The 14,813-nt window shown below is 38.6% G+C and overlaps 1 protein-coding gene across 1 annotated transcript in view; it reads right to left on the minus strand.

The window, feature by feature from the left end:
* Nucleotides 1-14,813, minus strand: part of Myo3a (myosin IIIA) — a 172,856-nt gene that overhangs the window by 27,768 nt on the left and 130,275 nt on the right. Inside the window, exons 23-28 of the mRNA XM_013014592.1 lie at nt 12,840-13,045; nt 9,417-9,528; nt 7,703-7,865; nt 4,221-4,344; nt 1,442-2,342; nt 148-292 (exon numbers count right to left, since the gene is read on the minus strand). Of these exons, the coding sequence (XP_012870046.1) occupies nt 148-292; nt 1,442-2,342; nt 4,221-4,344; nt 7,703-7,865; nt 9,417-9,528; nt 12,840-13,045 (1,651 nt within the window). The remainder of the gene's footprint in view (nt 1-147; nt 293-1,441; nt 2,343-4,220; nt 4,345-7,702; nt 7,866-9,416; nt 9,529-12,839; nt 13,046-14,813) is intronic.

Consider the following 14,813-nt stretch of genomic DNA (forward strand, 5'->3'; position numbering starts at 1 on the left):
TGCTTATAAGAAATAGAACAAAGATATCTCCCCTCCCCCTCCCAAGATAGAACACACTCATCTCAAATCTGTCACAGAATACAGGTGGGGAACAAATATTGGGTATTTTCTTCCTATTGAGAAGCTTCTAGATCTACTGACTTTTACCTGAGAGGTCTTGTGGAGAAGAGACCAGTCTATTAATTGGTTTTTGGTGATAGACACCCAGATAAAGTGGCTTCAGTTGCTGCGATAAAATCATTTCATTCAAATTTTTCTGCAGAATGAAATACTCTTCAGATAACTTTGATATCTAAAAAGAAGGTCATGTGTCAGATTAAAGCAGGAAAAAGAAGTCCCAAGGCTCTAAGTGTAACCCAAGGGTTTGATCTATTCTTTAACAAAACTCTTTAGGACTCTCATGTTTTGTTCAGAACTCATCATGATTCTTTTCCCCAAGGTCTGATAAAAACCATCATTTGACATAACCTTTCTCTTTGTCATTAAAAACTACCAAACCCATCCTGCTCCATACAGCATTCCATTCCTGGGGCTCCTGAGTCCGGGCTCCTCTACTTACATTCCACTGTAGCTACCTTCAGGAGCCCTTCTGCGGACTATGACTATGATAAGTCTTCCTCTGTTCTTTCAAAGTCTTCTTAGCCTGACTTCAGTGCTACTGTGCTTAGTCTTCTCCCTGAATGCCCTCTCCACTTCTGTCTGGCCTGCATTGCAGCCCTGATCTGGCTCTTTTGCTACAAGGAGTGTGTCTCCACACCCACAGTCTTTCCTGTCAGCTCTCTGGGCATAGCTTGGTTTTGCTAGTTTTCCTCAGTGTCTCAGTTGCACAGATGGATTAGAACAGGCTGTGTGTTCTAATCCCTGATTTTCTTTTCTACTTTTTTTTCGGAGTGAGCAACTTTAGCCACTGAGGAAAAGAAGAATTGACAGTATGCAAAACTCAATATTTCCACATTTGTCCTTTATGATATTCTTTGTTCATGACTATATATCATCTTGAGACTTTTGTTTTCATCAAATATGCCTCTCCCTATAGTTACATACCTACTTTTCATATTTTATCCCACGTTTCCAACTAAAGTTGGAGGCAGAGAGAAAGTGTAGGCTTTAGGGTAATTAGAAAACCTAATTTTTCAAAAAGCAGTAACAAAAGATTTCAGAGATATCAGAAACTTTGGCACTATCCAACACCAACATTTTAGTAAGGCATATAACTAATTTTTAATATCCTTACTATATGAGATTTAGATCATATTTTATTCTATATTTCTCATAGTAAATTGGCATGAAAGTTCATGGCTGTTTGAATAGCACATTCCTTCAGACATATGTCTGGTAAACACAGATGAAACAGCACATCAGTTATTCATTAGCCATCTGTTAAGCTGTTGGGTAGTTTCTAAAGATTTGTGCTAGTCGAGAGATTTGCTTATTTACATACCTGTTTGGAAAACGTTGCCAATTCATGCACTTCTTTCTCTGAAGTTGTTTTTGAGTCTCCATCCTTCTTCACCTTGATATTTTGGGTTTCTTCATGTATTGTGAGACAGGAATGCATGTTTTTGTGAATGTTTTTTGTTACTTCTGCTGGTGTTGCAAGAATCTTTTCACTGTGAGAGGTCGGCAACATCCTGTCACCTCTCAGTTGCTGCCTTAGCTTGGAACCCTGGTATTGGTTCTGTATATACACCTCAGCTTTATCTTCTTCTTGGGCCTGCATTCCGGATTCAACATGCCTTTCCTCCAGCATCCTGTGCTGCTGCTGATCTCTGGCCTGGCTGCACAGCAGTGCATTCTGGGTAACCACAGATGTCTTCTTCTCTTTTCCCTGGCTATCTGTACTGTGATAAACTGGACTTTGGCTAAGAGCAGGTTCCACAGCTTTTCTCAAAGAAGTCTCTCTCTCAGTGAAACAAAACCGTGGATAGCTTGGCCTTTCGGACACGCCTTTCCTTTCTGGATATAATGTTTTTGATTCCTTAAAATTCCTTTCTTCTGTGTACCTCTGATAGCAGCTCTGGATCCTCATGTCCTCCTTCTGTCCTTTCTTTATCTTACTGTTCTCTTCCAGGTCTTTGACATACTTCTCTTTGGGGCTGACTTCTGCCCAAGCATCCCTCATGAGATACAGTTCTTGAGTAGCTTCTTCCCCATAGGAATTATTGATTTTCTTCTGACTTTGATATCCTTTCTCATTGCTCTTCACAGTATGGATGGCTGCCCTTTTGGTCTTGGAGGCAGAAGTCTTCGCTCCAGATAGATTCCCTTTATTATTTGCAGCTGGAATGATGAGTTCTTTACTAGACACTGCAGTTTCTGTTTGTTTCTTCATAAAAGATGTCCTGTGCAAAACATATTGTATCTGAATATAGAGCAACAACTAGACTAGAGCAGATTATGTCTCTTGGCAAGAGCTTTATGCTGCTTAATGTTGGGAGCAAAGCAAAAGGGGAACAAAGAATGCTCTAAGGAAAAACGTATCAAGTTGTGTTCAGCAAGTGCTTGCCAACATGTTCTCTGTCCTAAACTTGGGGTGGCTAATCATCTCATGAGATTTCCAGTTCCAACTTAAGAGTGAGAAACTGGCTAACGTGAACAACCATATTTCCAGGTAAGAAGGCACCTTTTGGTGCCATCAGAATTTCAAGATACTCTGAAAGTATCTGAAAATTGCATAAACAATCTCAATGAAAGTTGTTGGTCAATAAGGGGTTGAGAGGAGGGGAAAGAGAAACAGGTTTTGTTGGAAGGGGGATATTATTAAGAGGGCATGAGGCTAATAAGGATGGAAATAGACTGTTGGCAAGTATGAAAAAAGAACAATGAAAGTTCTTGAAACTGTATTAGGAAACAGGGAGGTAGGTAAGAGAGAGGGTAGTGTGGATTGATTAGAAAACATTGTATCTTTGCATGGAAATATCATGATAAAATCTAATCCACCCTGTGTAGCTAACATATGATAATAAAAGAAATAGAATACATCTATTTTTTTCAAAGAAAACACCTAGCCTGAGATGTTTGGGGAAATAAATCCTTTTGGTATCAGTAAGCAGGGCATGCCACTAAAGCTCATAGACTGTACTTCAATAAGTACTAAGTTTATTGATCATATGAAATATCTTGTAAAATTAAAATTAAAGCTATGTCCTTGACACAGTCCGTGACCATGAATTTTAATACCCTGGTCCAAATTTCACAGTTGCTAGTTTGCCAATATCCTTCCCCCAAGTGATCTCTCCTTAACTTGAAGATAAGGAGATGAGATTTGCTCTGTAACTTTTATTTTTATTTTTCCAGATAAGAACAAAATCCTCAGGAGGGCAACACTCCCAGGCAAAGGGTGTTCAGGTGGAGTGTAAAAAGCCACAATTGGGGCTGGGAATGTGGCTTAGTGGTAGAGTGCTTGCCTAGCATGCATGAAGCCTTGGGTTCGATTCCTCACTACCACATACACAGAAAAAGCCAGAATTGGTGCTGTGGCTCAAGTGGTAGAGTGATAGCCTTGAGCAAAAGAAGCTCAGGAACAGTGCCCAGGCCCTGAGTTCAAGCCCCAGGACTAGAAAATAAAAAGCTACAACCTGATATTCTAATGGTGTCTCTTCCTGTTGCTTGGTGGGAAGGGGAGGAGGAGGGATTTTGCCTGATTAGCCTGGCCCAGGAGCTACAGGCAAGTGGTTTTGCTTTTTTGGTTTTACAATCTGTGAAGAATGAGTCTTCCTTGAATTAAATTTGGAAAAATCTGGACTGGGACTCCATTTTCTTTTCCTTCCTTCCTTCCTTTCTTCCTCCCTCTCTCTCTCTCTCTCTCTCTCTTTCTTTCTTCTTCCTTCCTTCCTCTATTTCTTTCTTTCTCTCTTTCTCTTTCATTCTCTCTCTTTCTCCCTTTCTTTCTTTTTCCCTTTCTCTCTTTCTTTCTTTCTTTCTTTCTTTCTTTCTTTCTTTCTTTCTTTCTTTCTTTCTTTCTTTCTTTTTCCTTCCTTCCTTCCTTCCTTTCTTTCAACAAGTTCTTGCTATATATCCCGGGCTGGTCTCAAACTCATGAACATCTTGATTCAGTCTTCTGGGTGCCAGGATCCTAAATGACAAAGAGTGACCACTTTGCTTAGATCATTTTCCTAATTCTATTGATTACTCAGGCCAACTATGGTTTATGTGGGGCAAAACAGAATCCTGGAATGATCAGCTCCAATTACATGTTATGAGAAAGAATATTGTTATACCTTTTATTTTTAAAGTTTTTCTTGTAGTCAAATTCTTGATCGTGGGCTTGAATGGTCATTATGGCTCTGTTTCCCGTGTTAAGAATTTCTTTTTTTTGTTTCCTGACTAGATGTCCTCTTGCTGCTAGAAATACACAGGCCCACAGCAGTATTAATCATAGGAAATAAGAGGACATCATTAAATGAGAAGAAATAAATCATTTTTTATTCTCATCAAGTCAAAGAGGAATATGAAATTGAAGATGCCACAATAGAATTGATAGGCTTATTTTAAACACGGATTTATTTCTGTGTCAGATTGCTTCTTTCTCTCTCTTTCTTTTTTGTTGGTTGTGGGGCTGGAACTCTGGGCCTGAGTGCTGTCTGTCAGCTCTTCAGCTCAAGGCTAGTGCTCTACCACCTGAGCTACAGCACCACTTCCAGTTTTCTGGTGGTTTATTGGAGATAACAGTTTCACAGACTTTCCTGCCAGGGCTGACTTTGATCCGCGATCCTCAGATCTCAGCCTTCTGAGTAACTAGAACTACAGGCGTGAGCCACAGGTGCCCGGCACTTCTTTTTCTTTTTGTAGCACTAGGATTTGAACTCAGGACCAAAGTTTGGGCAGATGGTCACATTTTGAGCCACACTCGCAGCAGCAAATGCAATTCATTAATAAGACTCTTCTAGATGCAAGCTGCACCATCAGAATCACTGAAATATCATATATATGGATACCTAAAGGGAGGACCAAATGAAATGAAAGTAATAGAGATACCAAGGTTGTTCATGCTTGCAATTCTAGCTATTTAAGAGGCTGAGATCTGAGGATGGAAGTTGGAAGCCAGCCCAGGCAGACAAATCCAAGGGGTTCCTTTTTTTTTTCTTGCTGCTCATGGGGCCTGAACTTTGGGCCTGGGCACTGTCCCTCAGCTGTTCAGCTCAAGGCTAGTGCTCTACCACTTGAGCCACAGTGCCACTTCGGGTTTTTTCTGCTTATGTGGTACTGAGGAATAGAACCCACGGCCTCATGCATGCAAGGCAAGCATTCTACCATTGAGTCACCTTCCCAAGAATTACCTCTAAGGGATTCTTATAATCTCTACTTACCAAGAAAAACAGCAGAAGTGGAGGTGTGGCTCAAGTGGTAAGAGCAAAAAAGCCAAGGAGAGCATGAGGCCCTGAACACAACACTTAGCACTGGCATGTACGTGCACGCGCGCGCACACACACACACACGCACATACACACACAAAATATAGAGATGAGCAAAATTTAAAATTTTGCTTTTTTAACATTTGCTGTTCTTCATGGGAGAAAGCACATATTATCAAGAATAAGTTGAAAACATTTTGGCCAGATAGATTTCAGAATTCAGTCAAAAAATTTCACTTTATTTTAAAACATTAGTGTGGAATGAATATATATATATATGTATATATATGCATACATACATATATATATATATATATATATATATATATATATATATATATATATGAGATACTTTAGGCACTGAGGAAAAGAATAATTGCCTGCATGCAAACTCATTATTTTCACATTTGTCTTTATGATAGTTGTTCATGACTGATTATCATCTTGAGACTTTTGTTTTAATCAAATATGTACTCCAAAAAAGTAAAAATAAAATCAGGGATTAGAATACCTGTTCAGTATATGTATATATATATATATATATTTTTTTTTTGTAGCATTCCCCATGTCAGAGTAGCATCCCACAACCAATCAAATGAATATTTCTTCAGATAAAATTGAACATTCCAACTAAGCGAAATGAACAATAGCTAAGTGTAAATAACTTCTCTACGTGCAAGGACTTGTTTTACCTGCCGAGCGCATTACGACTCCTCCCTCTCCCCCCCAGTCCAGAGCCCCATGCACTTCAGAATTGTGGATAAAAGATTAGATCCCGAACTACAGGGTTTGTATTTTGATGTCACCATGAGATATCAGGAGCTTAAACTTCCAAGAAAGATAATGGTGAATGTTAGCAGATGGCAGGAATGGGACTGGAACATGAATCTCTCTACTTCATCAGCTCAAATAGTGGACCACAAACCCATTTGTGTAGACCTTATCTAGCATCTAAAAACGAAACAGACTCAACCACAACAGAAAATGTCTGAGTAAATGGCTTATGGGGTGTGTGTGTGTGTGTGTGTGTGTGTGTGTGTGTTTGTGTGTGGTTATGAAATAAAAGTCTTTTTTCCACTATGGGTGCTGGGTCAACTTTTTTTTTTTTTAAGAAATACTATATCAAGACATGTGGAAATCTATTTAAATTTATGCATGTCTACAAGAAAAATCAAATATTCCTGTCTTTTCACCTCCCTCCCTACGTCCCTCTTCCCTCTCTCTTTTCCTTCCTTCCTTCCTTCCTTCCTTCCTTCCTTCCTTCCTTCCTTCCTTCCTTCCTTCCTTCCTTTCTCTTTCTTTCTTTCTTTCCTTCTTCCTTCCTTTCTTTCTTTTGTTCTTTCTTTCTTTCCTTCTTTTCTTTCTCTTTCTGTGCCTACCACGGGGGCTTAAACTCAGAAACTGTCTTACCTTTTTCACTTAAGGCTAGTGCTCTACCACTTAAGCCATAGCTCCACTTCAGGCTTTTTAGTGGTTAACTGGAGGTAAGAGTCTCATGGACTTTCCTGCTTGGGCTGGCTCTGAGCCTTGATCCTCAGATTGCAGTCTGCTGAGTAGCTAAGATTCCCTGTGTGAGCCACTGGTGCCTGGCTCCAAGTACATTTTAATAAAAAAATTATGAAATAAAGTATGTTTGTAGAACTTTCCCTAGAGTTAACAGCAAGAAATGGATGCCCTTTAACAAAATAAAAGTCAATTAGCTTGTCAAAATTATGGCAAGTGTAACCTTTGGAACAGAGTAGGATAAACTTTATTGTCTGATGAGTTCTAATACTGTAATATGATTTTTGAGATCAAAATTAATTTGATCAGTCTTACACAATAGGTCAATTGTGTTTTATTAATCTATGACAGAAAATTTTAAATTTTAAATTGCTCAATTTAAAACAGAGCATCCTCCTAAATATTAAAAGTGTCAATCATTAGTCTGATTTAGCTTTAGTATAGAAAAAATATTAGGCTTACATAGGCTGCAATGTACATAAAAGCTACACATGAACCAAAGTTGTATTTAAGAAGTCTGAGAAGATATGCTTTTTTTTTTTTTTTTTTGGTGCCAGTCCTAGAGTTTGAATTTAGGGCCTGGGTGCTGTCCTACATGTTTTGTGCTCAAGGCTGGTAGTCTAGCATTCAAGCCACAGCTCCTCTTCCAGGTCTTTGGGTGGTTAATTGGAGATAATAGTCTCATGGACTTTCCTGCCTAGGCTGGCTTTGAACTACAATCCTCAGATCTTAGCCTTCTGAGTAGCTAAGATCACAAGCCATCAGTGCCCAGTTAGAAGATGTGCCTTTATGCCCATAAAATCCTATTGTGCTTGATTGCTTTGTGATACATTCTGAATGATTACCTGACTGTATCCTTATAGCGCTTTCTTTCCTTTTCTCCTGTAGTTTTTTGTATCTTCTTGAACCCAAGAATGCTCTCACACAGGCTTGAATCAATATAAGCTTATCAATGGCTTCCTTTCGCATGAGATTCAACTGTTCCACATGATAGTATTTAAGGAACACCTTCAAGAAATTGAAATAAAATTCAAATCAATTATGGCTCATAGATGTAAAGTGGACATGTCCCTTTAAGAAACAGCTGTATGCTAAATCTCTCGAGATTTCAGTTATCTACTATCTTTTTCCTTAGCCTACATACGGCTCTCAGAGTAAAGATTTTGATGCTTGAAGAAAATATGGTTTTTTAAAGAAGAAAGTAGACAATGGCAATGATTTTGCTTATTTATAATAGGTAACTTTAGATGCTGATGGATGTAGAATAAACAATGTTGAGCTCTTGTAGCAAAAAATTAGCATCACTTATATTTGGCTAAGTTAATTTTTATGCTTATCTTTTTTTTTTTAAACCAGTCCTGGGGTTTGAACTCTGGGCCTGGGTACTGCTCTTGAGCTCCTTTTGTGTAAGGCTAGTGCTCTACCACTTGAACCATAGCTCCACTTCTGGCTTTTTCTGTGGTTAATTGGAAATAAGAGGCTTATGGACTGACCAGGCTGCTTTGAACTGAGTTCCTCAGATCTCAATCTCTTGAGTAGTTAGGATTATAAACTTGAGCCACCGGCACCTGGCACACTTATCATTTTCAATTCAGTGATATTCTCCAAATTTAAAAACCTTACAAACCTATCTGTAAGATGGAGGGTAATTATAATTGTATTAGTTCATTCAACAAACATTGACTGAGTCAGAACATGTGTATTCTTCTTCTGGGGAGGCCAGGATGAGTAAGACAGGAGACTCTCTTTGAGGATTCAGGTGTGGTTGCTGGAAGAGTAAGGCAGATTGTAATAGACTCAAAAGCTACCTTGGAGAAAGGAAGGTTGACTTTGGATCACCGTAAAAACCATTATGAAATTGAGAAAAAATCTAAAAGTCTGTTAACTTCATTGTAGCCTCTAAGGAAATAAGAAGGGTCTTTTTCTCTTTGTGGAAAAATTTACTGGTAAAAATCACCTGAAGAGCTTATTGAATCCAATCTGAAGGTCACTTAAATTCAAACTTTAGGACTGACTATGAGACCTTGTAAGCCTTGACTGCAGATTTCTTCTGGCCTTCCACTGTAAATGAAAGGCTGGTACCATTGGCAAATAGTTCAGTGTTATGGATTTTGATTGAATTCAGTTTTAATTTCTACAGGACCCTAGATATTAATATATTTAGTTTATTCTGCTGTTGACAATTCATTTAAAATTCAATCTGTTTAAAAAGGTCATCATTTCTTTTGCACAGCATTAGGAATATTCTTATATTAAATACTTCTATCCATGTTAATGAGTTGGAAAGGTGAAGTGGAAAAATACAAACAGCTTTAAAATGCTACTCAAATACCATGCAGAACTGGAATAGCAAAAGGCCTTTTACAAGTTAAAACTCCATTTTAAGTTAAGCATCTGTTTCCAGCCATAAATGATGAGAATTTAGCTTGATGGAATTAATCTTTGAGAACATCTAAAAGACTATAAAATGAATATAATATGTATCTTTGTAATGTCTCACTAACTCAAATATAATTGTTCATTTTTAAAACCCATGAAAATTACATGAAAATATTTTACTTTTGTTTTTCCAAGAGCCCAATTATCAAGACCAGCTTTTTCCAAAATGGTGGCACAGGTATCTGGGCTCACTGGGGGCTCTTCACTTGACTTGTAGGAGAGAACATAGTACCTGGAAGTGGGGAAAAGTTCTGGTTAATATCATACAATGGCCCAATATCTCAGAGTCCGGTGGTCACTCCTCTTATAGCTTTATCTTGGAGAGAGGAGGAGACTCCAGATGTTTTGAGTATGTGTGTGTGTGTGTGTGTGTGTGTGTGTGTGTTTGTAGGTGGTGCTAGGTATGGAACCTAGGGTCTCATGCTTGCTAGAAAAGTACTCCCTGTGGCTCTATATTACATTCCCAGCCCAAGACTGCTATACTTAATGCAAGGAATCCTTTGGCTTACTCTAGACTAGACCAATTTCTCAGGGCTATAAATTTAAGATCAATAGATCAGTCTAAATTATAAACATAAATATTGTATACAAATACATAAATATAAATTAATATGTATGGATTTTTCACCATTGTAATTAATTTTTCAGTGCAGAAATACCCCACACAAACTGTCCTACAAAACCAAAATCCAAACAGAAACAAAAAAAACACATGACCAAAACTACCAACTTTAAAAGTTAAAGGAATCCTTTCTTTCTCTGAGCATTAAAAGCAGAAGGATTTCAGTGACAGAAGTAGAGGAAGAAGTTTTATTTTTTATTATGTTCTCAAAAACATTGAAAACTGACCTTAAAACTGGGCAAAGAGGGGCTGGGAAGGTGGCTCAGTGGTAGAGTGCTTGCCTTGCATACATGAGGTCCTGGGTTTGATTCCTCAGCACCACATAAGCAGAAAAAGCCAGAAGTGGTGCTGTGGTTCAAGTGGTAGAGCGCTAGTCTTGAGCTGAACAGCTGAGGGAAAGCACCCAGGCCCAGAGTTCAGGCCCACAACTGACAAACAACAACAACAATAACAACAACAACAACAAAAACAAACAAAAAAACTGGACAAAAGGGTTTATTTCTACCTCCCCATGACTCAATACATATTGTCCAACACTGTTTTTCTTTGAGGAATACTGAGAGGAATACTCTTGGTTTAATCCATCAGTCTTTGAGAGAAAGAGAAAAAAGTCATGAAGGCTTCAAGCTGAACAACATTAATCGGGAAGGAGGAGAATGAAAAGAACAAAAGCTGGTTTATCTTGTGAACAGACTTGTGCAAAAAGACAGATTTCTAGAGTTTTCAATACTCCCTTACTTTTACTTGATGTCTTGGGGTGAGAATAATCTGAAAGTCCAGTGGAAAGAAAGTAGCAAGTATTGGTAGGTTTTGAAATTTTACAGTGAAATGCAGGACAGTTGAACTGCAGCCTTCACCTCTGCAAGCTTTGGAAAAATCACACTAATTCCTTACATAGCATTTTTTTAAAAATGCTGGTCCTGAGGCTTGAATTCTGGGCCTGGGCCCCATCCCAGATCTCCTTTTGCTCCTAGAGCTCTAACACTTGAACCACAGCACTACTTCCAGCCTTTTCTGTGATTAATTGGAGATAAGAATCTCATGTACTTTTCTGCCTGGGGCTGGTTTTGAACTGTGATCCTCAGATCTCAGACTCCTGAGTGGCTAGGATTACAGGCATGAACCACTGGCACTGGACTTAAATAGCACTTTTATGGTATTTGTTTGTATCCATAAACTTCATCTATAGATATATTATCTCAGTGCTCATAAATGCACAAAAAGTGGATATTATGATTATTATTTCTATTTTCAAGTTAGGGAAAATAAAGCTTGAAATGTATAGAAATCAAAGAACTTTGAAGGAGCTTCAAACCTAGGGTTGCTGACTTCAAAGTACTTAATTAATTCCATTATTCTGTATCAGTAAGCTCTTACTTAAATGCAAGCTCTGAGACTAAAACCCTTGTGCAGAGGTACCTAGTGGAAAGGAGAGTTTGCCAGTAGATTCTTAGTTTTAGGGTTCATCTGAAATAACTACAATAAAACCTCAGGCTATGGTTTAGATCTTCAATGGTCCTCAGTGGCCTAAATTTTGAAGATTTGTTCCATCGAGTGGTACCATTGGGAAGTGGCGGAACCTACTGGGAGATATTCAGGTTATTGGGGCTGTGCCCTTGAAGGGAATGTTGGGATGGTGTCCCTTCTTTTCCTTCTTATCTTTGCTCCCTGGCTCCCAAAGAGGGGAGTGGTTATGCTATGCCACATAAAATGACGTATTGCCATAGCCCCCAGAGCAATAGGGCTAACCAATCATGGACTAGAACTTTAAAACTGTGTGCTAAAAACACACACTTTCTCTCCCTCCCTCTCTCAACTGCCTGTCCCATTCTCTTTCTCTTTCTTTTCTTCTGTCAGTCCATGGGCTTGAACTCAGGGCCTGGGTACTGTCCCCCGAGCTTCTTTTGCTCAAAGCTAGTGCTATACCACTTGAGCCACAGCGTCACTTCTGACATTTTTTGATTGATTTATTGGAAATAAAAGAGTCTCTCAGACTTTCCTGCCCAGGCTGGCTTTGAGCCATGATCCTTAGATCTCAGTCTCCAGAGTAGCTAAGATTACAGGAGTGAGCCACCAGTGACTAACTCAAGGTATTTGTTAGAGTGATTAAAATTTGGCTTAATATACCTTAATGTTTTGTGCAAAGTAAGTTCATACTGCATATCTTCTCTTAACATAGCTTTCTTACCACAAAACAGAGTTTATAAAGGGATAGACAAAAGGCAAGAGGAATTTTTTACCCTATGGAAAGGGTTAGTTAATACTAAGGCAGGACAGAGGAGAATTATTTAAGTCCTATTTACACCCCTACAAAACCTTCACAAATTGTCCTATATTCCTAATAGTCTAAGCCAATTTGCAGACTGCTTTCAAATTAGTGACAGTAAAGAGGTTTAGCTTTTTGTTTCTGGAATTTCAGAACAGCAGCCCACATGTTTTCTACATATATAGATCTTCTTCCTCTTCATTTATTATGTCATAATTTGCTATTCTGTAATAATTTCAGACCTTGAATTTTAAGAATGTATTCTCATTTCTGACTTTCTAAATAAATAAGTTACTTTCAACTATAGCACATCAACACAATACATTTAGTTCTCCTCGTGGTCCATATTGTAAGACCATGCTGACATTTGAATATATGAGTTAGCCTGGAATTGAAGACTCTCTTTTCCTAAATTTAACTCACTTAGTCCATCCCAATAATTCTTGCCTTATTTTGCTTTCTATCATTGTTCTGAAGAATTTTGAATCAACTCATATTAGTTACACAGTGGAGGATTGCACATATATGTGTAATGTATTCCAACGCTTCTCACCTCCTCTATTATGCTCCTTTCCTTCATTACCCCTTCTCAATACAACTGGGGAATTTTTATGGAAATGGTATAATAAAGGCTTATGTAAAGAAATCCACATACCGCTTTATAAAATTAGCAAATAATATCCGATGAGAATATCCCAGCCTCCGGATTCTTGCAGTTTCCAGAATGCCCGTGCAACGAAGCTGTAGCAGAACTTTCTCTCTGTCAAATTTTCTCGCCTGACGCTCATTATTGGGTTTGATGCAGCGGACAAAATGAGGCTGGCCCACTACCATTTTAGACAACAAATCCATCAAGGAGTACTATAATCAGCAGTAAATAAATAAATAAATAAACAAATAAATAAATAAAATTTCTAGTGTAGCAAACAAAAACTTAGGAGCCTGCAGGTTAATCTTTCTACTACAAGGCTAACATTTAAAATACAATTGTTTCAAATGGAGGGAAATCCAAATGAATAGCAGATTTTTCTTATAGTATATTCAAAAAATTACAGATTTACTTATAAAGTGACAAAAGACTAACTAGGAACTTATCTATTAAGAACAAACCTATAAACCTCTTAAGGAAATTTTGAGTATCAGATAAGGAAGGTTATTTCTGATGTAGTTTGTAGTTTTAACCTCTCAGGCAAAAGGTTACTGTATGACAATATTTAGGCACACAATTTGGTTAATCCAGTTTTCATACTAATTTCCTTGTCCAACTTCCCTTTCAGAGAAAGTATAAAAAGTAAACATGTTATAGATTCATATGGTTTAAACTAAAGAGAGGTTAACTTAGTTTAATATGTTAGACATAGATAATACAAAGAAGCAAGTGAGAGCCACTCAAGTATTCTGTGTGCTTTAGTTTGATCATTATCTTACTTAAGAGCATTTAAAAAATTAATATAGATATCAAAACTGTGTTCTGCACAGCACCTTATTAAAACAGTAGCTGGGAAACTTGAAAAGAGCCATTGTCTTGCATTTGTAGCTCATTAAAAGTGTAATCCCACAGACTAGTATCTCAAAGACTCAGGGTCTCAGGGTCTCAATAGGTTGGTGAGGTAATGTGCAGTTACACACAGCTGTGAAGACTGCATCTTTTTATTGTTGGAAACACTAAAATCTACAGTCACATAGTCAACCCAAAGCAAATCCTGAAATTGGACAGCAAAGCACTTGACTTTGCATGTGATGAAACTCAGATGTGATCTTCCAAACAGCTGGGGTCTGCCCCTCTGGAGACTCTTTTCATCACATCTGTCTTTGAGTCATCCTCGCCATCATTCCTTTACTTATGCAAACATCTGCCAGGCATTGGAGAGCCAAAGGTGATATGGCTCTCTTTTGGACCTTACTGCAATTTAGGCACTGAATTTGGATTTTCTTAGGAATTGAAGCTGTTACCTATGTTGCTTCTTGTCTGTAGGATGAAAAATAACTTTAAAAAATATATTGCACACTAAATTGTCTTCTATCATGATTAACGTTCACTTGAGGATTAAAATGATTTTATGAGTTGATCTGGTGAACATACAATGTCTGATGTGACCAACAGGGTATGATAGTAGAGTACCAATGGCTCGTGCCTGTAATTCTAGCTACACAGAAGGCCCAAATCTGAAGGGGGGACCAAGATGGCGACGGGGCAGTAGGGAAACGCCACAGCTCTCTCCAACCAAAAAGAGAGTTCGAGTTCCAACGCTTAATCTCCCCAAGAGACCGACAACAACAAAAAGACGAACACTCAGAGAAAAACTAGAGGTGAAAAATAATAAAAAAAGAAAGAGAGGAAAAGAAGAATTTCAGAACAGAGAAGAGCGAAGACCCCTCCCCCAACCTTTACTGGCCGCGCGGCAGAGTGCCAAGCCGCCGGCCAGCTGGCGGGGCAGGAGCTGCCGGAGCCCCAGAGACACAGGGGGCCGCTAGCAGATACCAGGTACCGGTTGCAGATACCAGGTACCGGTTCGCAGAACAGCGGATCGCCAGGAACAGAGAAACCTACCAGCCGGGATTCTCCACGAGGATCCCACCCCCACCCCTAACTCTCCACGGGAGCAGAGAGGCTCCATCCCGCCAAAGC

This window comes from Dipodomys ordii, unplaced genomic scaffold, assembly GCF_000151885.1.
Source record: "Dipodomys ordii isolate 6190 unplaced genomic scaffold, Dord_2.0 Scaffold24, whole genome shotgun sequence".
Taxonomy (NCBI): Eukaryota; Metazoa; Chordata; class Mammalia; order Rodentia; family Heteromyidae; genus Dipodomys; species Dipodomys ordii.